The sequence below is a fragment of the Physeter macrocephalus genome, chromosome 7, assembly GCF_002837175.3.
Source record: "Physeter macrocephalus isolate SW-GA chromosome 7, ASM283717v5, whole genome shotgun sequence".
Classification (NCBI taxonomy): domain Eukaryota; kingdom Metazoa; phylum Chordata; class Mammalia; order Artiodactyla; family Physeteridae; genus Physeter; species Physeter macrocephalus.
In genome coordinates, this window is record NC_041220.1 from 56,939,871 (window position 1) to 56,962,206 (window position 22,336).

At 36.5% G+C, this 22,336-nt stretch overlaps 2 protein-coding genes and 1 long non-coding RNA gene across 11 annotated transcripts in view; 1 reads left to right on the top strand and 2 right to left on the bottom strand.

The window, feature by feature from the left end:
- Positions 1 to 3,495, bottom strand: part of LOC114486529 (uncharacterized) — a 74,292-nt gene extending 70,797 nt beyond the window's left edge. The window contains exons 1-2 of one of the 2 annotated variants that reach the window (XR_008617802.1): positions 3,455 to 3,495; positions 1,482 to 1,778 (exon numbers count right to left, since the gene is read on the bottom strand). This is a non-coding gene — a long non-coding RNA (uncharacterized lncRNA). Of the gene's footprint in view, positions 1 to 1,400; positions 1,779 to 3,454 lie in introns of both variants that reach the window. The other variant, XR_003680390.1, reaches the window with a different exon arrangement.
- Positions 3,496 to 3,577: 82 nt separating this feature from the next.
- GNPDA2 (glucosamine-6-phosphate deaminase 2) overlaps positions 3,578 to 22,336 on the top strand; it is a 28,492-nt gene continuing 9,733 nt past the window's right edge. Inside the window, exons 1-8 of one of the 8 annotated variants that reach the window (XM_028491868.2) lie at positions 3,578 to 3,689; positions 3,963 to 4,001; positions 6,157 to 6,222; positions 6,706 to 6,867; positions 7,497 to 7,539; positions 11,271 to 11,372; positions 12,416 to 12,598; positions 18,395 to 18,579. In XM_028491868.2, coding sequence (XP_028347669.1) covers positions 6,769 to 6,867; positions 7,497 to 7,539; positions 11,271 to 11,372; positions 12,416 to 12,598; positions 18,395 to 18,579 — 612 coding nt within the window. In that variant the 5' untranslated portion in view covers positions 3,578 to 3,689; positions 3,963 to 4,001; positions 6,157 to 6,222; positions 6,706 to 6,768. The remainder of the gene's footprint in view (positions 3,690 to 3,962; positions 4,002 to 6,156; positions 6,223 to 6,705; positions 6,868 to 7,496; positions 7,540 to 11,270; positions 11,373 to 12,415; positions 12,599 to 18,394; positions 18,580 to 22,336) is intronic. The other 7 variants (XM_028491869.2, XM_024131950.3, XM_055086004.1 and 4 more) reach the window with 7 other exon arrangements.
- GUF1 (GTP binding elongation factor GUF1) overlaps positions 15,133 to 22,336 on the bottom strand; it is a 41,769-nt gene continuing 34,565 nt past the window's right edge. Inside the window, exon 17 of the mRNA XM_028491867.2 lies at positions 15,133 to 15,913. Within this exon, the coding sequence (XP_028347668.1) occupies positions 15,899 to 15,913 (15 nt within the window). The 3' untranslated portion in view covers positions 15,133 to 15,898. The remainder of the gene's footprint in view (positions 15,914 to 22,336) is intronic.

Below are 22,336 nucleotides of genomic sequence, written 5' to 3' on the forward strand. Positions count from 1 at the left end.
AAAAAAAAAAAAAAAAAAAAGTAATCAATTGAGGACTTCAGCAAAAATGGCAGGGTAAGGATATCCAAAAATTTAACCCCCCATAAAAACAAAAAGAAAACTGACAAACTATAAAAATCTACATTTCTGAAAACTGTGAAGACTACTGAAAGTCTTTCAGCAACCTGGGAGGCTTTTTCATGAAAGTTGGAGGACTATCAATAAGAACAGTCAGTTTTGTTTGTTTTAACTTACCCGTATCCCATCCCCTGCTCCCAGAACTATGGTAGCCTTGGGAAAAACAAAAACAAAAACAAGTTTACATTCCAAGTACTACAGGGAGAAAAACTGGGCTGGAGCACTTTCAAACCCTCATTCCCCAAAACAGCCATTATTATTTTACCTCTCTCTTTAAGACAGAAGAACCTTAGAAGAAGCCACTGAAAGGCTTGTTTTATTTAGTCTAATTCAGAACTCTTGCCTAGTACTAAAGCCACTCTTGGGGAAAGAGTCATTTGTCAAAAACTATCCAGGCAAATGTTTAGTTGCTTCTGACTGAAAGTCCATGACCATGACAAGACAAACCATGCCCAAGTCAGCTTTATCTCAGCAATGCAAGGTATATTTAATATTCAAAAATCAATCACCATAATTCACCAACAGATTAAAATGGAAAACCACACCATCATTTCAATAGATGCAGGAAGTGTTTGGTAAAACCTAACATTCTTGATAAAAAACAAAATAAAACAAAGCAAAACCAAAAACTCTCAGCGATTAGTGAAATGCCTAGTACTATGGCTGGGGCAGGGAAAATACAAAATGAGCCTAGAGTCTTTTTGAATCTGGATTTTTGCTGCTATCATACAATCCCCACCCATTCTACTTCCTTCTTCCTAAAACACAATCTGCTAGTCTCTTACTACACTCATAAAGCTTAAGTGGTTCCCCCCTGCTTACAATATAAAGTCTAACTTCGATGCATAGCCTTCCAGATTCATTTTCTCTAGTTTTTGAAATACATCCTATCTTAGTCACTTGGTAGTCATTCAGAATTCCATATATATGCCTTTTACTTTCCTGCCTGCATACCTTTGTGCAAACTATTTCCTGGGCTTACAGTATCCCCCTCTGTATTCATTCTGGCAAAATCCAGCTTGCCCTGATCTACTCCTGACCCAACTTCAGTCTATTCTTTACAGGCATACAGGGTAATTTTTGTTTTACATACAAATCTGATCATGGTATACCCTGCTAAAACCTTTTGTAGCATATAGAAATTGCATAGGCCATAAATTCCAATGTGCCATTTCTTATTTTTCTGTAATATCTCTATATAATATACAGCTTTAATGTAACTTTTACTTAAATCTCTCCCTCAAGCCCCATTCTCATGAGAGCAGGAAACTTAAAACAGTTACCTTTCAGGTTCATTTAATTGTTTTAGTGTTTCCTTAGTCATTTCAAATGTAAATTCTGTCATTTCTATCCTTCTTCCCCACCTTTGACTTAGGATGGCATCTAAGGTGGGGAGGCTACTGGCATCGACATCAGTGGAGGCATCTGTTCTGGGGCCATTTTCTCTTCTCTGACATCCACTTAATGGATAGGTATCTTTTCCTCTGCATTTTGGTCTTCAGTATATATCCCCATTGGTGTCTGCTGAAACATCTTTTGTCCATCGGCCTCCATTTGCAGGATACATGTTGACTGAAGCACTATTTCAGGCTCTGTATCAGCTAACAGTCAGCTATCAGGATGACAGGGTATGACTGCTGTTTGATGCTTCTCTTTGTGACCTGTAGTAGACCAGAGCTGTCATCAGGCATATTTTCCTGTCACCTACCTAGCTACCTCTACTGTACTGCTCTTATGCCGCTGTAAATCTGTCACCTTCCCTGGGTGATAGTCTGTTAAAATTTTCCTACCAACTCTTCATCTAAAACCTTGGTTCAGAGGATCTTTCTGTTAATCTTATCATTCCTTGGGGCTTTATCTGGAGGACAAGACACAGGTTCTTTCTATGCTCAGGTCATCCCCAAACATAAAGGAATATCTCAATTAGAGTCTCATGACTGAGACCACTTTCCCTTATTAGGATTTGTTGGGTAATGTCTGTATCCCCACAAGACTCTTAGTTCACTGACAGCAAAGACTGTGTGTCTGTTTTCCTCATGTTGGTGTCTGACACATAATCAGTAAATATTTATTGAATAGAAAAATGAGTGACTCAGCACACTTGTCCCTGTCCTTGTCAAAAGCAATATTTTTCTGTTTAGTATTAAATATTTTCCTTTTGATGGCAGTAATTTCTTGCTTTAATCTTGTACAAAGCATGGCATATGGGCTGCAAGAGGTGAGAAACACCAACTTGGGAGAAAAGGAAGACAGGACATGAAACAGTGCAATCAAAGCAGAATTAACCATTGTCAGCACTTACAGCAGGGACAGAACTTATTTTTCTAGTGTCAGAAACACATGAAGAAGTAAAACCATTGAGAAAGAATACATTTCACAAATATCCCTCTATGCTCCAATAATATTCCCTGCAAGGCTCTTTTTATTATTTGTAGGTCTTTTTGACTACAGTAGATGTACACTAGATTTTTGTTATATGATAAATTATAGTACTGGGGTGGTATTTAAAACTGTCTTTGTAAACTAACTCAAAGCTATAGTGCCAAAAATCTCTGTCCCCTAGTACCAGTTTGTGAGAAATTTTGCTGTTTGAAGTTTTATCTGAGAATGGAACATTCTACTCTTGCCTAAAAAATGTGAGCCGGGGGGTTCATTTGATCCAGAGAAGCAGGATGGATTTACAACCCAGGTGCAGAACTTCAGATAAGGAATTTGGGATCATAGCATTATACATTTATCTTAACTTTGTAGTGTCCAAGGAAACTTGAGTCTATCTGTCACCCCATGCTGGTAGTCAGACTGAGTTCCTAACAGAACTCTAAACAGTGTTTCTAATGGGACCTGGTGAGGCCACATGACCCTTCCTTTGAGTGACTGATACTTTCTTAACAATAACTTCCCCAGCCCTGCTTCCTTCCATCCACCTCATGAACAAAGATCTATGATACTCAGTTCAAAGCAGATTCTGCTTCCTCTACCCCTTTCCTAGAATCTCAGCACAAGTTCGTATCTCATCAGAATTTCCTTCTAGAGTTTATGCTTACTGAGCCACTCCAAGATTTGCCTTTCTGCAGCATGTTAAATTTAACTTTGATGAGCTTATTGATAAAAAGCGCTTAGTTGTCATTGTGCTTGCAAAGTAGACATTCAATAGCTTGGGGTAGAGAGACATGAATTCATATTGCTATTATAAGCAGCAACTAAAGTAATGCTTATGTATGAACACTGTAGTCCTACATGCTAAATCTCATAAACCCAAAGAATCTACCGCCATTCAACCTCTAAGAGATGAAAAACGAACACCGTCGAGGTGATGGCCCAACAACTTCAGACTCACGTTAGTAAAAGGCTTCCGGTCTCACGCAACTCACAAAGACCTCTAGGCAGGCACCCCGGCTAGCCGGAGGTGCGCGCATGCGCAGCACCCGCAGGCCGCTCCGCCTTCCCATCGGCGCCTAGATTTACATCCGGGTCCTTAGGCTTCACGCTCCAGCCGGGTGGTGTTTCCCCGGGCTGACTGGCCGTTGGTTGTTTCCGCTGTTCCAGCGTCGGAAGAGCCGGTGGGTCGGCGGGTGAGTACACGGGAAGGACCAGGATGGGAAGTAGGGCGGGCACCCGGCTGGTCGTTGCACCCACCGGTGGGCTGTATGCGGAGACGGGGACGCGGGACGGATGGGGGTCCCGGGAGCCTCGAGGCGGGGGCCGTGGTGTCCCCAGCTTTGTTCCCCTCCAACTTGACTGGTCGTCCTCTTCGGGACAGGGCTTCCCTGGCCCCTGCTCTTTGGCTGTCTTCTCCTGACACTTGTTACAAATTCGTAATAGTCATCCTCATTTACATTCGTTAGGGTTTGCGGAGAGACGGGCCCAGCGGCCAGGCAGGTGAGGTGAGTTTGCAGCCCTCGCCTTCCGGGCAGGGACCACAGCCTTCTGTGCTGCTTCTCGCCCCTCGTCGGGACCCTGACCTGGACCCCTGCTCTGAGAGCCCCCTTCCTGGTCGGGCTTCAGGAATCTTTTGAGGTCAGGTGTAGTGTGTTGTAGGGAAAAAGCGCAGAGCAGGGATTCTGGAAGCCTAGATTCCAGATTCTAGTACAGATTCTAAAATAGCTGTGTAACCCAAGTCGTTTAGAAGTTCCCATTCAGCTTTAAAGTTCTGAGGTTTGTGTTTGGCAGCTCTTTGTCCAAGGGACGCACACCCAAAATGAATCAGCACCAGAGGAAGATGAGGGCAGGGGTGGTGCTGTGTCATTTTTTGAGTGCTATCGGGTTAGATAGCACAAGATGTCAGAGAATGGTCGACCGTAGCAGCAGTTCAGATGTGTGAGGATTGGCAAAAACTGGAAAAAGACACATTTAAAAATCTGAACACATGTGGCATTCTACTTTTCTCTGGGTGAGGTGATTCATTTGGGACTTTTGGAACTGAACTGTGGACTCGCGGAAGAGTTTAAGAAAGCAAAACGTGCCTGTACTTGGTCTGAGAGGCTTACTTGAACCTCTGTGCAATGAAGTCATCTTGTATGATGTTATTTCCCAAATTTATCCTGATTGTAAGAATCACCTGTGATATTTGTAAAAGTGCAGATTCCGTGGACCCCATTTCATATCTTTTGAAACACCATGTCCAGGGAAAGGTCCGGGGAATCTTTTTAACAGGCATCCCAAGTGATTCTTCCTTATAAGGCACTTTTGGGAAGCATGTATCTTTCAGTCAAATAGACCCTCCACCACTTAATAGCTTTATAACTTCAGTAATAAAGTTGTGAGTTGCAGTTTTCTTTATCTGAAAAGTGAGGATAAGTTCTGCCCCAGGGACTATTAAGTGAGTCTAAGCCCTTTGATAGTAGGATCCTTATCTTTGTCATTTTTGTGTCTACAGAGCTTAGTACTTGGCATTTAATAGGCCCTCTCTCACAAGTGTGTTGAACTGAGAAAAGAAATAGCATGCCCCAAAACACAGAAGACACTTGGAAAGCTCTAATGCCATTCCTCCTCCTCACCTTACAGGGGTTTTTTTTTTTCTCTTTTTATCACTAGTCATTTTGCTGAATACTCTTATTAGAGTATATCTCTTGATGGTTAAAACAGCCAGGAAATGTTTCTGATTCTTTGGTGTAACTTTGAAATTGTTTCTGCCATTAGATTATTAATGATTTAAATGGAGGCCAAGTCCACCTGTTGGACTCAATTCATGACTTACTGTGTAAATTATTGTCTGTAAATAATTTATCTCTTGTTATTGTGCCATAACTCTAGATCATGGTGATCGTAAGTTTTTGTTATGCCAGAATCTAAGTCATCATGTTCTTAAGGACATATTTAGATTCAGTTTATTCATTGTAATAAGACCTCCTACTCCCACTAATGTAAAGATTTTGACTTCTGTATGTACGGTTTGTGGGTACAGAATTCAGGACTGCTGAAGCCATTTGTGAAAGGATTGGTGTGGGTAACGAATCCATTTAAATATAAAACTAAGAATTAAAATCTGGGAATTATGGTTGTAGAACACATTGTAAATGTTATAAATCTTGGCAGTATAAAATAATACATCTTATAGAAATAGGGGTGGGAGGAAGCGTAAGAATGCAATTTTCACATCTTTCATGGTAGTAGGTCAATCCACATTGTCTAAAATGGAATCATATAGTTTTTAAATGATGCTGATCTCTTAATATTTGTATAATATTTTTTCTTAACCTTGGAATATTCTTTTAGGAACTGAAATTGCTTTTTGTGAAGAATTTTTTCCCCCAGAGATCAGCAGTTTCTTTAATTCACTTTATTTTCTTTTGCTTCTGTTTAATGCAGAAAGAATTAAATTCGTTACGTTTTTTGTTAAAAATAGCATGTCTGGTATTATCCCATTGTTAGAAATTATTTCTGTACATCCTATTTATATGTGTGCATTAGATAGATACCTGGAATGATGTATACCAAATAGTAATGAGCATTATTTTGGAGTGGCAGGATTTGGGTCGATTTTCTTTTTTTTAAGTTCTTTGTATCTTTCTGTATTGATTGAATTTTTTTTAAGTGCAGGTATCACTGTTATACAAAAGGGAGGTTTGGTTATTACATCATTCATAGGGAGAGTTCTGGATTTTAGTAAGTAACCCAAAAGGTGCTGAGTAATCATTACTACCATTAATTTGCAATCAATAAATGAGTGCTGCTTTGTTTGCCTTTAGATTTGTTTTATGTTGCTTTATATAGTATACCTGTAGAGATAGTGCAGTGTGATGTCTTTATGGTAAATTTGCCTTGATATAAATTTCAGCTTTGTCACTTACTAACTGTGGGAACTCAGTCAAATTGTGTCAGTCCCTCTACTCATCTAAAACTGGATGTTGTATGTACTTCAGAAGGTTGTTGTAAGAATTAATATTTGTACTTAAATGACCTAGCCCACTGCCCAGAACTCAAAGTTCGTTCAAAAGAGAACAGCCATTATTACTATTTTAAAAGTACAGATTGTATTTGTATACATGCATGTCTTTCTTAAGTACTGTCCTTTTTAAAGTCATCAATGTATTTTACTTCTGTTTGACTGTAAATTACTTAAAGTGCTCTACAATGGAATTTTCTCAGGTTTGAACTTCTTGTCCTGGAAGCTGTGCATCACCATAATGAGGCTTGTAATTCTTGATAACTATGACTTGGCTAGTGAATGGGCAGCCAAATACATCTGTAATCGCATCATTCAATTCAGACCGGGACAGGACAGATACTTTACACTGGGTTTGCCAACAGGTAATGCACCATTTTCTTCCATATTAGGTACTCAGGGTTGTGGGATTGAAGGCTTTTTCTTAGTAAAATATGTTTCCTGTTTATTTCTTGTCATATCATTGATTTAACATATTGGGATATAAAGTCAAATATATAGATACAGACATATCTGGTATTTAAGTTTCATTACTATTTGTTAAAATTGTCTCACCTACCACTCCAGAATGGAAAAGGAAATATAGCTCAGGTCATGGTCATGATACTTTTTGTACCTTTTTCTAGTGGTCTTTTGTTTGTATTTAGGGATGTTGCTTTCAGTATTCATGCAATTTCTTGGGAGATTAGCCTTCTTGGGAGATTAGCCTTCTCATTGATCATTAAGAGGTACCTAAAATATGTACTACTGCCTCTTAATTTTACCTCATATGCCTCATATTATCTTATTATCCCTTTGCTATTTCTGTGCTTATTTTCTATTTTAGAAGTATTACAGGTGAAAAATTGAAGACAGATATGTCTTCATGACAGAATGAACATAAGCATTAATTATACACTTTATTGGATTTTGTTCTCTGTTAAGGTTTTTCTAAAAAAATAACCAAGTAGTGTCACTGATACATGGTACTTTATTTGATATTGTTGACTTACAGAGGGAAGAGTATTGGACCTGGAATCAGAGCTGCTACTTTCTTGGTGACTGAAGGGCATTTATTCTACACAATAATTCTTGTTTTCCTTACTTTTAAGGAAGATAAGGAAATTAATAGCTTACAATGCTGTTTTGAAGCTCAAATAAGAGCAAGTCCCTTGTATACTGTAAACACTATGTAAATTTAAGGTTCTCATAAGTGTGTTTTATTTAAACAGTATTTTTTCCTCTTGCTCCTCCCCCATACATGTCAACTATAGAAAAGCTACAATCATAATTATTTTTCACTTGCATAATTTCCATGAAAGATACTGTTAGCTCACCAAGTTGATTTTTTGTTTGTTTGTTGTTTTGCTTTTTGTTTTTCGGTCCATGGCAGTAGGTGTTGGTAAGAATGGCAAAGAGGAATTTTTTTAAATTGTGCACACCAGAAATGGGCCCCCTCAGCACCCACAGTTCTGATATGTGAGCCCCAGTGGTTGAACATGGCCTCTGTATCAGTTTGCCTTCTGTAAACCTGGGCCATGCTCAGACTAGCTGCCTTAATCACTTTGTCTTAATTATGAAGAAATAAACAGTAATTTGAGTATGGGAGCAGAAAGGCTTCAGAGCCATAAATGCCAGCAGTGCTAAACAGGTTTTTGTGTATTTTGAATATACAATTCTTCTGCTTTATTTTGGATAGTATTACTGCCTAATAATACATCTGCCAAGGGTATATCTCTGGAAAACCTTTGTTAACATTTTCTACTTTTCTCCTTCATTGACCAATGACAGTGTTAATCATGCCCCATCCTTACCTCCCCCCACCCCGTGCTTTTGAAATTTGAACATACATTTCTGTAAACAACATGCTATGTTGTAATTACGCCCCACCAAGCACAATTCTGGGGAATATCTGTTCGGTATATATCTTTTTTTTTTTTTAATTTATTTTATTTATTTATTTTTGGCTGTGTTGGGTCTTCGCTGCTGCGTGTGGGCTTTCTCTAGTCATGGCGAGCCGGGGCTTCTCTTGGTTGTGGTGTGCAGGCTTATCACTGAGGTGGCTTCTGTTGTTGCAGAGCATGGGCTCTAGGCACGCGGGCTTCAGTAGTTGTGGCTCGCGGGCTCTAGAGTGCAGGTTCAGGAGTTGTGGCACATGGGCTTAGTTGCTCCGCGGCATGTGGGATCTTCCCGGATCGGGGCTCGAACCCGTGTCCCCTGCATTGGCAGGCAGATTCTTAACCACTGCACCACCAGGGAAGCCCTGTTCAGGAATATATTTATTGAAGTGATGTTGACAAGCTTGACATTTAAGGGCCTGCATGGGGTGGGCCCAACCTGTTTCCCAGACTTATTCCCACTATTCCTCTACACTGAATCAGGGTAGGCAGGTTACACTGCTTGTAGTTCAAAGAACAGGCCTGAACTTGCTGGCTTTACTTTCACTCATGTTGCTAGCATACTGTATAATAAGAACTTTACGAGCTCTGGAACCAGGCAGAATCTCTTGAATGTCTGGCTTCACTGCCGTGTGTGTGATATTTGACACTTGACACATTCCTTAATTTTTTTACCCCAATTCTTCCACCTTCAAAATGGGAAAGATAATGCCAATTTCCCAAACTTATGAGATTTACATTAGCTAATGTATGAAACACCAGCATAGCATCTAGCACATGGTAGGCATACAAGTGTCATATCTGAACCTCCTCCCCCATCTTTTTTCTATTTTCAATACAACTTAACCCATTCTTTGATTATGGGAATTTCACTTCTTCTTCAAAGACTCAGTTGAAATGCCATCTTTCATCTTTCCTCCAACAAGCAAGACTATAGTGTTTTCTTCTTTGATTCACTATACTGCTCCAGACTTCTTACAGGTTATTTATATTTTTCCTTGTGTTACAGTTACTTTGTACTTGTCTATCCGTATTCTGTGAGTTCTTTTAGGATAGAAACAGTCGTAATCTTTGTTTTATCTGAGTCATAGTAAGCACTTGCTAAATTAGTTATGTTAGTAAATGAGTATTGCAAAGCAAATATATTAAAATGAAGTTTCTTTTACCAGTTCACCCTGTACCATATCTTCCATTTTTTTTTTCTATTCAGCCACTTTGATTAAAAAGTAGAAAATGAATGTGATTTTTTATCACTATTGTGACAACTTCTTTTTTTATTCATATGTCCTTAAATTACGGAGGGAGTCCTATAACTATTCTCTTGACACTGAAAGATACACACAGAAAATTTGTTATGCTTCTAGAAAAGGAGAAAGAGGAGCATACTTTCCATCTTTTATCCGAGTTTCATGTTAGTGGGCTGCAGTTCTCTGAGAAGGAATTGTAAAGTTTGACCACATAAATTTTAAATTATTAATGACAATTTAAAACAATATGTGTGCTTAACTTTAAGAAAACCTATTAGTCTTCTGTTCTGTGAACCTGTCTGTGTGACATTTAGCCACTTCTATTATTCTGTCATCTTAAGTGAGAGTCAATCTTTTTACTACTCTAGATTTTTTTTGTGTTTGTTGTTTTTTTGTTTTTCTGGTGTGTTTTTTTTTTGCCAGAGACTGCTTAGTTCTGCCATACTTCTACCTGCCTCTTGAGTAGAAATTTTGTGTTTGGGTGTTTTATTTTGTTTTGTGATGTTGGGTGGACTAGAAACCAATACTCTGACCAGGACTGTGTGGGCCAGGTTGCTTGTTGTAAGAATGTAGTCAATTTAGTCTTCAAATTTGTAGTTAAAATGAAAAAATACAGCAAATTTAAAAAACAAAGGGAGGCCATCCTCAAGTGGCTAAATTCATTTATCTTTATTGTGTCGTTTCATGGAGCACTATCAAGCAGATCTTAATTTTATAAAACATAAAAGAATCACATTTATAAAACAATAACATTAAGAACTCAGATGAAGTATCCAAAGCCAAGATCCCATTTCCTAGAAATCATTTTACTTTATACATTTTAGCTGATATATGCTGAAAATAACACAAAATGAGAAACAGGAGCTCCAGTAAAAAACTTAAAGGATAAGCCTCCTCACTCAATCCTTGCCACTTTCTATTTTGAAAGTAGAGGCAGTGTTTAAATTCAGCTCTGGTTTCCCTTTTGATTTCATTGAATGGTCAATACTTGACCTATTTATGTATCATTTATGCTACAAATCCCTCTCTAAATAAAGTTTTTTCTCTAAAGGTGGGACCTTTATTTTTCTTCTAATTCACATGTGCTTTCTAGAAGTTTCTAATCCTGGAATATACACCATTAATTCCAAATATCCAACGACACAAGAATAATTTTCCAAGCTACCTATAATTTCTGCTGACAGATTCCCAGCTTTTTTAATTTTTATTTATTTATTTTTTTTGCGGTACGTGGGCCTCTCATTTTGTGGCCTCTCCCGTTGCGGAGCACAGGCTCCGGAAGCATAGGCTCAGCAGCCATGGCTCACGGGCCCAGCCGCTCCGCGGCATGTGGGATCTTCCCAGACCAGGGCACGAACCCGTGTCCCCTGCATCAGCAGGCGGACTCTCAACCACTGCGCCACCAGGGAAGCCCAGATTCCCAGCTTTATTCAGCAAATTCTAGTTTACTAAAATTTTAGGTTACCTTTTAGAGAGACTAATTCAACATATATTTGTTAATTGAATGTGTATTTAATAATTGTTTGCCTAATAAATTAGAAATATAAAATACCATTAAGTAAGAAGAGAATAAGGTTAATATAAACTTCTTTTTAAATTAGATTTTCAAGTTATGTTAGAAAATGGAATCTTTATCTGTTTTAGGGAGTACACCTTTAGGATGTTATAAAAAACTAATAGAATATCACAAGAATGGAGACCTTTCTTTTAAATATGTGAAGACCTTTAACATGGATGAATATGTAGGTAAGCTTTATTATTTGAATATATTATTTGGGTATATTTTAAATTAATATATTGAGAATATTAACATTATTTAAATTTGTTTTGAATGTAATATGAATATATTTCTAGAGTATAATGTATTACCTTGTAGTGGGGTTGGGAGTTTATATGAAAAAAAACTATTTTTGTAATGACAGCAAGACATAGTAGAAGGACCGTAAGACTAGAAATCAGAAGATTTGCATTCCTCTTCAGCTATACCACTTACCAGTCCTGGCTCCATCAATTTTCAGCCAATTCATTCACATTTCTCATTCTCTCTTTTTCTCTTTTTCTTTTTTTCTTAAGGCAAAGTTAAAACCAGTGTTGTTGTGGGGATAAATTAATTAATACGTATGTAAAAGTAATTAGTAAAATATTTTTAAAATATAAGGCTATTTATATTTGTAGCCTTGAAGCTTTTATAATTTATTGATTGTGACCTTGCTTAACTAGAAAGATCAGTGATACATATAAACTCTGTGTTAAAATTTAAATTTTATAGGTACACATTTTTAACGGTAGCCTGAGTCATTGTCAAAGAACTGTTGTAATTTAGTATAGCTTGCATGTAAATAGGAATAACATAGGAAGAACGTAGATCAAGATTTCAGTTGTGTGGCCATTTAATTTATGTTGAATTTAACACATAAATCAGTTTTATTGGTTAAAATTTTGTATTTGAGAAGGGGAATATAGTGATTACATGCACATGAACTAGACTTTTGTGCTCCAGCCCCTCTGTGAGCTCTGTGACCCTGGGAAAGTTACTTAACTTTTCTGTGTTTCTGTTCATCTATAAAGTGAGATTGATAATAGTTATTTCCACAGATGTTGTACACATTAATTGAGTTAATACGTACATGTACAGTGATTAAAATAATGCCTGGCACATAATAAGCATATATTCCGTATAAAAATGCTTTTAAATTGAATATGGTAGCATTTATGGCTTAATCAGAAAAGTAAACTTTAGATTTATTTCTGGAAATAGTTACATTTTTATTTATTAACTTTGTATTTAGGACTTCCCAGAAATCATCCTGAAAGCTACCATTCTTATATGTGGAATAACTTTTTTAAGCATATTGATATAGATCCTAATAATGCTCATATCCTTGATGGGAATGCTACAGATTTACAAGCAGAATGTGATGCATTTGAAAAGAAAATAAAAGAAGCTGGAGGAATTGATCTTTTTGTTGGAGGTATGTAAAACATTTTGTCATTAATCATTTATTAATATTTGGATTAGGTGCTTTAAAAAAAAACCAAAACTTACCTTCATGTAATGTAAAGAACATCTGTGACTGTCTGTAATATCCATTTATTCAGCTATTGATTTCTATTTTACTTTATTTTCATCAAAAAATAATCTTAATGTTGCAAGTGGGGATTGTTTAAATTATGGCTTGAGAAATAGGTCCTAATCCCTGCCTAATTACCTCTTTAGAACTGATAGTTTACCACATCTTAGAAAACAAGTGATATGTTTCTTTTCCTAAATGATACTCTTATTCTTTTACTGTTTCTTTAAAACCCCAACCCAGCTTTCTTATCAAATTACAGAGTTAAATCTCTGAAAGTTTGCATGTGGAACAGGTGGATTTTAACATTACTGATCATTCAGATTGCTTCATTTCACTAAGAAATGAGTTAAGAATGTAATATTTTTATCATCAGCCTTTAGTTAATATGAATTAAGCTGTATAATTATATTAATAAACTCTAAAGTAAATGTTTAACTAAATTCCACTTGAAATTTATATATATACATGCACACACATACATGAGTATGTATATTGTGTGTTCATGATCTACCACTGAAGAGGTGAAAGAATCTCTTCCATTGTAATGACAATATGGTTTTCTGCCATCAGTATGAAGCATATGAATAGTACATCATCTAAACTGAAACCAAAATTGTTTTTTGCCAGATTCTTTAGTATTCAACTAAACATACTAAAGCTCTAAATTAACATTAGATATATAGATAGATAGATCCATTAAATCTAGGTATATCTTATAATTAATTTATTAGAAGACTGCTCAAAATTATATGAATTAGATCTTCAATAGACCTGTACTGAGGTTAATTTATTGTTGAGGTGGCCAGGTATTGTTGAGGTGTTTGGTTGCCTTTGGAGAAAATTGGGTTTTATCATCAGACAAAAATTAGCCTCCTGTTTTGGCCACTTACTATCTGTAAGATCTTAGGAAATTTATTGATTTCAGTAAATTAGTTCAGTATACTAATTCAATATAATTAAGTTATTTGTAAAACAGGATTATATTAACCATTTCAGAATTGATGAGAATTAACCACATTATAACATGTATAAAATGCCTTGTGCAGTGCTTGGTATGTAGTTGGTAATCCATTAAGTGTTACCCCACTCTGTCTCTGAGGTGTAGTTTCTGAAGTAATTTTTCCTTAGTTCATTGAATGTCCTGCTCTTTTACTGATTTACCTGAAAGGGTATCCAGCAAGACTGAAGTTTTTCTCTTTGAGGAAATTGTTATCTCTACCTAGCAGAACTAATATCAATTACTTTCTTAAATAGGATGGTTTTTTTATCTGAGCAAAAATCCAAGTTAGACTAGTTTGCTTTTCAAAATAGAAAGTATCTATTTTTTAAATAAAACTTGCTAATATTACTTCACTATTCCTGGAAAACATTTGTATTCCAGTTTTGTCCGTATTGCTCAATTCTGAGATAATTACCGTTTGCGCCTACCAATATCAAGGCCAAGGCAGTAGATATTTGAAAATGTTTAAGGAGTGCGCTACCCATGCATTCTTTAGATTTTCTAAACTCTACCAAAATCAAGTAGAATTACTGTAAAATAATATACCTAAACTGTTTATCTTAGTTATATCAAGAAATATTTTCACTCATTTACCATTATACAAAAAGATATGGCAATTATTAAAACTTTAGTATTAAAAATGGCTGAATGGATAACATAAATAGTATTTTTTTACTTCTTTATTTGAGGACTTATTTTTTCCTGTTAATTTATTGACCTTACATAAGGATTCTTGTGACAAATCCCTTGGGGTCTCAATGCCAGGAAGTAGAATTTACTTGGGGGAAAAAAAACTGATAAGAACTCTTTAACTCCATTTTGTCCTTTTGCCTACTTTCCAGAAAATATTTTAGCTTAATGTAATGTTTAAGGTTTAATCTCCCTTTTCAGAGATTTATAGTAAACTTTCTTCTTTCCCCATAGCTTTAAGCCACTTCTTGTTTCTTTGTAACTAAAGTTTTTCAGTGCATTTCCTCACAATAACCCACCTTAGTTCTACCTTTGAAACTAATGGAGCATAATCATAATTATTTATGTTTATCACTGACTCTTACTACTAAAAAGAACTTTATTTTGTTTTTTAACCAATTTTTGTCTTAAACTTCCTGTAGTTCTCCCCTTGCAAAAAAATTTAACAGGATTTCCTTTCCTCTTCCATTAACACCTTCATTGTAGTCGTGGGCTACTCCAGGGTCTGACAGTTTATATTTATTATCCAAGGGACATATAATTGTGTATAGGGAATGGAGGGTTGGCTTATTACATTTTCTTTGAACTTTTCCCTGTTTGGGATACCCTATTATTGGATCTGTCTCATGAAAGAATCTCATTTGATTCTTCACCTTTGTTGATCTAGGTTGTTATCATTGGATATTCAAGATGAGGCTTGGTATCTGGGTCTTACCACTTACCCTTCTTTTGTTCCAGGGTTTGGTTAATAAAAACACTAAGAACTGAGCCAAATGGGATCAAAATATCAGCTTTATTAAAGGTAAAGTTGGATTAGAGATTGCAGGTTGGGCTTAAGGCCAGAATGGGGTTTCCTACTCCTCCCCTCTGAATTGGAAATAGTAAAACCAGAGAAGAGCTCCAGATTAATCCACCATTGCTCACTCCTGGGAAATGGAGCAAGAGTTCCCTTCCCTCTATAGAAAGGAGAAAGGAGGAAATACATACTCAGAAGTTCTTCATCTGATGACAAAATTGTTGGGAGAAAGAATAAGGTATATCATGCAATTCCTGATCCATACCCAGCAATAAAGTACACAAACATGGAAATCTATAAATAGACTCTAAAAGCATTATTAACTTTAAAATTATCTTAAGATAATTTGTGTTTAAAAGGTAAAAATAAGACACTGGGGAAATTTTTAACCCTCAACTTTGGTTACATGATTAGATTCTTTGATTTGCAAGTAAATGTAGTCTACTAATGAGACCAAAAGTGAATTTATTGGAATAATTCTGGGGTAACTCACAGAATTGATATCAGAGTTGGAAAAAACAATTCTTTAGAAGAACAAGAACCAGGAGCCTCAGATCACTGAAGCAGGGACTCACCTGATCCTCTCCTGCAGTGCTGTCATCAAATGCCTCAGCTCTAGATGCCTTCTTTCTTTCTGTGTTCCTGGTCAAGCTTCAGATTTATAGAGAGAAATTCTGATTGTTTCAGCTTGGCTTACTTATTTGTCCTTAGATCACAACAGTTCTGCCTAAACGATATGAGATATAGGGTGTTATGATTGGTCTAGCCCCTGTTGTGAGGGGAGCAGAGCAGGGTAGAAGGCGGCAAAAACTATACTGAACATTCTGAAGAATACCAACCAATCCATTCATTTATTCATCCATTATTTATTGAGGGCCTCCTGTGTGTCATGTGTTCCAAATAGTAAGGATACAGTTAGGAAGAAGAGAAAGTACTCTCATGAAGTTTACCTTCTAGCCCACAGAACTATAGACACAGGAAAGACACACAATCCAGACTCAGAGGTTTTAGGGATGTTTCATAAAGGTGTTGATATCTCGGGCTTCCCTGGGGCACAGTGGTTAAGAATCCGCCTGCCAATGCAGGGGACACGGGTTCGAGTCCTGGTCCAGGAAGATCCCACATGCCATGGAGCAACTAAGCCTGTGTGCCACAACTACTGAGCCTGTGCTCTGGAGCCTGTATGCCACAACTACTGAGCCCGCGCACCACAACTACTGAAGCCCGCACACCTAGAGCCTGTGCTCCGCAACAAGAGAAGCCACCGTAATGAGAAGCCTGCGCACTGCAACGAAGAGAGCCCCCGGCTCGCCGCAACTAGAGAAAGCCCGTGCACGGCAATGAAGACCCAACGCAGCCAAAAATAAAATAAATTTTTTTAAAAACAGAGGCGTTGATATCTTAGTGTACACTTAAAGACTGAATAAGAATTAACCATGGTGTTTAGAGTTCATGATTATTTTTAAGAAAATTTTATAGGGCTTTGTAAAACATTCTGAACATTTTTAAAATATAATTTTATATCAGGAAAAGCTCAATTTTTGATAGTTACTGATAGTAAGGGAATGTATTGACCCTTCTCCATCATGAACCATTCCTGATAATTTCAGCTTTGCTATACACTTTTGTGTGACCCAAATCACCGGTGAGACCACTAATACTGATCTTTGAGGACCTCCTATTTTTTCTGGAACTCTTTATTTTCCTGATTCCATCCTTTCCTCTATAGAGAAATATAAATAAAAATATTTAGGCAGATGTATACTTAAGAGGAAAAGCAGAACAGTTTTACAAATCTAGAGAGATATGCATATCTATGATTTAAAATAGACAAGCATATATATACTTAATAGTGGAAACAAACCATACATATTAACCACATATAGGTCTGGCTTTATGTACTAGATTAAAAATTAATCCTATATTGTTAAAAATTCCTAGATTATTGTGCTTTGGTAGTTCATATTTGCTTCCTAAGGTTTTCAGTTCTTCTTTCTTCATTCAAAACCAGGTTACTCTTTGTCATATTTTACTTTGTTGTAGCCTGGGAAAAAGTTGTTAGAATTGTGTGTTAAGAGCCAATAAGACACACCTATATATCATTAAATATGCAGAATATAAGTATAACAGGAATTTTGACCCAGAGAACTTGTGGGGTTATTTTTTTGATTGAAGTTGCCAGAAATCTGACTAGCAAGTAGCATCCATGTATATAAAACTTGATTTACTTACGCCATAGAAAGATTCTTGATTTTATGAAAAGATTTACCTCCATTTTCCTTCAAATAAGAAATGTCATATTATCTATATTTTAGAGGCAGTCCTAGAATATTTCAGCTGGCAGTAGATCTCCTTAAAGCAGAGTTTTCAAATTGTGGTTGTCACACATTATTAGGTCATGAAATCAATATGGTCAGTCACATCCACCATTTCCCTTTGTACGTTTTGTTAATGAAACAAAATAATCAAAAGTAGCTTGAATGGCTCCTCGTAAGGGTATTATTTCATGCAATTCTTGTTTTAATTGTATTTATATGTGTACTAGATTGCAGTGTCAAATGTATTTCTTGCAGTAGGTTGCAGTCAAAAAAGTTTGAAGAAAACTATTGCCTTAGGTAATATCTTGTCCAATCTAAACATTTTTATAAGTGAGGAAACTATACTACAGGGAGGTCCAGTAGTTAACTGCCCCATCTAGACTAGAACCAAGCAAGTTAAAGTGTGAATATAAAGACCACTGGGTTAGGAATCAGAAGATTTAGATTTGAGTTTTGTCTTAGTATTTACTAAATTATTACCTTGAACAAATCGTATATTATCTTTTAGCATCACAGTTTCCTTTTGAGCTTAAAAAAAGGGGGAGATGAGGTAAATAGATATGGTTAATCTGACTGTATCACAAGATTGTTAAATATATGTGTTGTTGAGAGGATGCATGTGAAATTGCTTTATAAAGTATTATAAAGTGATACTTAATTTTGCTGTTAGAATCATGCTAGCTCAATGCTAAGCATATGGAAAACATTGAAATACTTGTTGAATCAAATACAGGAACAAATCTTTTACTGCAGCATTAGAAATTCAGCTATCAAATAAAACAAGGTAAGCGTGTTTATAACTATTTCTTTGGTCTTTAAATCATGTTGAACTTTGAGAAACCTTATTTACTTATGTATATATGTGTGTGTATATGTATTTCTTTTGAAAGGAATTGGTCCAGATGGTCATATTGCTTTCAATGAGCCAGGATCCAGTTTAGTATCAAGGACAAGAGTAAAGACTCTAGCAATGGACACCATTTTGGCAAATGCTAAATATTTTGATGGAGATTTATCAAAAGTGCCAACTATGGCTCTAACAGTTGGTGTGGGGACAGTGATGGATGCTAGAGAAGTAAGAATTAAATGTTCTTTGATGTTTTTCCTTTGATGTCTATAGACTTTGGAGAAATTGTGGTGTCAAATAAGTGCTATTTTGGGTTAATCCTTTTTGCAGTATAAATTGTTGTCTAGCTTTCAGTAATTTCTGTCAGGCTCATTGCCATGTTTAGAATTCAAGTAAATTAAGTCTTTGGAGCTGGAAACTAAAAATTAGGCACCATCTCTTTTGGGTACTGCTTTACTTGCCTCTTGTTTCAGTTTGAGATCCTAAAATCACACTGATCATATAGTCTTGTGAAAGGACTGTTGGAACAAAGATGCAGTCGTAATTAACATTAAACTGCTTTTGGAGGCTTAGGATAATTTAGTGTAATGTGATTCTTGACTGTAGGAGGATAGCTCAGTTGGTTTCCAGTGGAAAAAGAACCCCTTTAGGGCTGGATCTGTTCTAAATTTGGTATGTTTAATAAGGCAAGAGTTCTGAACAGTAGACTCAATTTTTTAGTTTTTAATTGGGCTGTCATTTCCTGCCCTGAGAATAACAGACCAAATTATAGTCAGCTCTTGATTATAAGTGGTTAAATTATATGGAAACCCAAAACTCCATTCCCTTCTGGCAGCAGGATTGGACAGGTTCAGAGGAAAGAGTACAGACAAGGTATGGTGAATAAGTAACTGATCTTAATGTAAATATATCTAGACTTGAATGCACAAATAGAACTGTCATTCAAAATGGAGTTTTTCATCTAAAGATAATTGGTTTATGAAAAAAGACCTTTTAAAGACTGAAATTTCATAGTAAATAAATTGAAAAAAAATTAGAGCAATCAGTTCTAAAATATGAAACTGAAAGTTATGCAAAAAGATTTCTTACATATAACAAAATTAAAGTTACAGTGCAACTCTTATGCTAATTCTTAGAATTAACAGAATTATTCAAACATTGATTTTCTTTTGTTTGATTTTTCCAACAAAATTATATGATGCTATTCACCTCACAGTATTCATTCCCAGCATGACTGTAAAGAAAATTATGGCAAAACTACTTTTATTATTTAGTAGTTTTCCCAAGGACTTTAGTGCTTTATTATAGTTGATTTACAATACTGTTAGTTTCCAGTGTGCAGCAGTGATTCAGTTATATATATATTTTTTCAGATTATTTTTCATTATAGGTTATTACAAGATATTGAATAGTTCCCTGTGCTATATAGTAAATCCTTGTTACTTATCTGTTTTACATATAGTAGTTTGTATCTTTTAGTCCCATACTCCTAACTTACCCCCTTTCCCGTTGGTAGCCATTAGTTTCTGTTCTCTGTGATTTTTTTGTTTTATATAGATTAACTTGTATTGTTTTTTAGACTCCACATATAAGTGAGAGCATACAGTATTTGGTTTTTTCTATATGACTTCACTTAGTATGATATTCTTTAGGTCCGTCCATGTTGCTGCAAATGGCAGTATGTCAATCTTTTATGGCTGAGTAATATTCCATTTTGTGTGTGTGTGTGTGTGTGTGTGTGTGTGTGTGTACCACATCTTAAACCAGCCCTCTGTCGATGGACACTTGGGTTGTTTCCATTGTCTTGGCTGTTGTAAATAGTGCTGCTAGATTTTTCATAGCATTCTTTCGAAACAAGTATCACATTATTATACTTAATGACTTTCTTTATCTTCAATTTTAATGGGCTTCATGTGTACAGATTTTCATCTGCCAGTGGTTTTAACTGTGATGTGAGCTGTTCAATGTCATTTTCAATAACTGCAAATATATTTAAAATTTAAATCCATGTGTGGGACAGATGCCACTGTTGAGTGGAAAGGAGGTTTGAATGGGAAACAAATCTTTAAGTGGTCAGTGCATCAATAAGTATCTTCACATTTTGGCAACTCAGATAATGAGGACCTTCTGTACACACCCTGGAAGTGACAACCCAGAAGTTATTACAGGTTTCTTGAGACTTGGGAATTGTCCACTAGGTAATGAACCACACAAGTCACTGCCCTCAATTTTCACTCCTTCCTTGCTTTGAGGTCTTACATTGATTTTAATTAATTGTGAAATATTCTACTTCTCTAGCCCTTGCTTAGCTAAAATGGCACCAGTTTTCAGCTTTCAGAGTTCCATTTTCTGACCATAATTCTTTTTTTTTTTTGGTGGTACGCGGGCCTCTCACTGTTGCAGTCTCTCCCGTTGCGGAGCACAGGCTCCGGACGCACAGGCTCAGCAGCCATGGCTCACGGGCCCAGCCGCTCCGCGGCATGTGGGATCTTCCCGGACCGGGGCATGAACCCGTGTCCCCTGCATCGGCAGGCGGATTCTCAACCACTGCGCCACCAGGGAAGCCCCATTTTCTGACCATAATTCTTATAATCAAAATTATTTTCTTTTATTCTTTTACCACAGTTTTTGTTTGTAGCACTTTTTGCAGTTTATAATTGTTTCTGTATGTTTCGTTGTTTAATACCTTTCCTCATTAGTTTATAATCTCCACGTGTTTATGAGTCATGTATATCTAGCACAGTACACTGCCTGTCACATAATAGGTATTCAGTAACTGTTGAGAATAGTTTGAATGAATTACTTTTGCCATAATTCATTTTGGACAAAGTTGGTTCTATCCACAGCTTGGCTATCTACTTGAACCACCAGATCTGATTTTTATTGACTTTTGGCTGTTTGACGAAAGCCAAATTTACCCTCAAAGGATTAAAATTTGTTTTTACTGAGATATATTTAAAGATAATGCTTTATATTTTAAAGGTAATTTCAAAAGAAAAGACACAAATTGTTTTTAATTACTGTAGCATCTTTAGAATTGCTTATTATATATAATTATAATTTGAATGTTTATTCTTGTGATGACATAAGGAAAAACCAGTAAAACTTAAAAATCTTTTGGGCTTCCCTGGTGGCGCAGTGGTTGAGAGTCCGCCTGCCGATGCGGGGGACACGGGTTCGTGCCCCGGTCCGGGAGGATCCCATATGCCGCGGAGCGGCTGGGCCCGTGAGCCATGGCCGCTGAGCCTGCGCGTCCGGAGCCTGTGCTCCACAACGGGAGAGGCCACAACAGTGAGAGGCCCGCATACCGCAAAAAAAAAAAAAAAAAAAAATCTTTTGATTTTGTTGACTTACTGAATGTCACAGAAGTCACCAGTGATTTCTTAATTGTTAAGACCATCATCTTTTCTACAGGTCTTATCCTACTGGGCCTCTTTTCATCATTTATTCCTATGGACTGTTTCTTCCGTCATAAACCTCTACCATTATTCTTCTTTCTTTCTGACCATTCCTTCTCAGTATGCTTCCCTGGCTCTTCTTCCTCCATCTGCCTTTTGAATGTTGTTGTTACCTAGGGTGTCATCTCCTAGCACTGCATATTCACTATGCATACTTCTGGGCAGTGACTTTTTGTGTGCATGGTTTTGTTTTTTTTTGTTTGTTTGTTTTTTTTAATTAAAACATCAATAGCAGTCACACTTTGGAACCCTGTTCTTGGTAGATTTAGTACTATTCTAAAAAGGTCAACTATGCTCAATAGCGATAACTACCAGTACAATTCTTTTTCTAAAGCTGCAGATTTCATATTTCCAATTGACTCCTTATACTTAAACTGTTCAAAATTTAAATTCATCTTTCTACCAAAATTGTCTCCCTCCCTTGGTGAATAGCAACACCCTCCATGAAAATTATCTGAACTTGAAACGTGTGTCATTCTCAGCTTCTTCACATCTCATCAGTCACCACATTCCACCATTTAACTTAG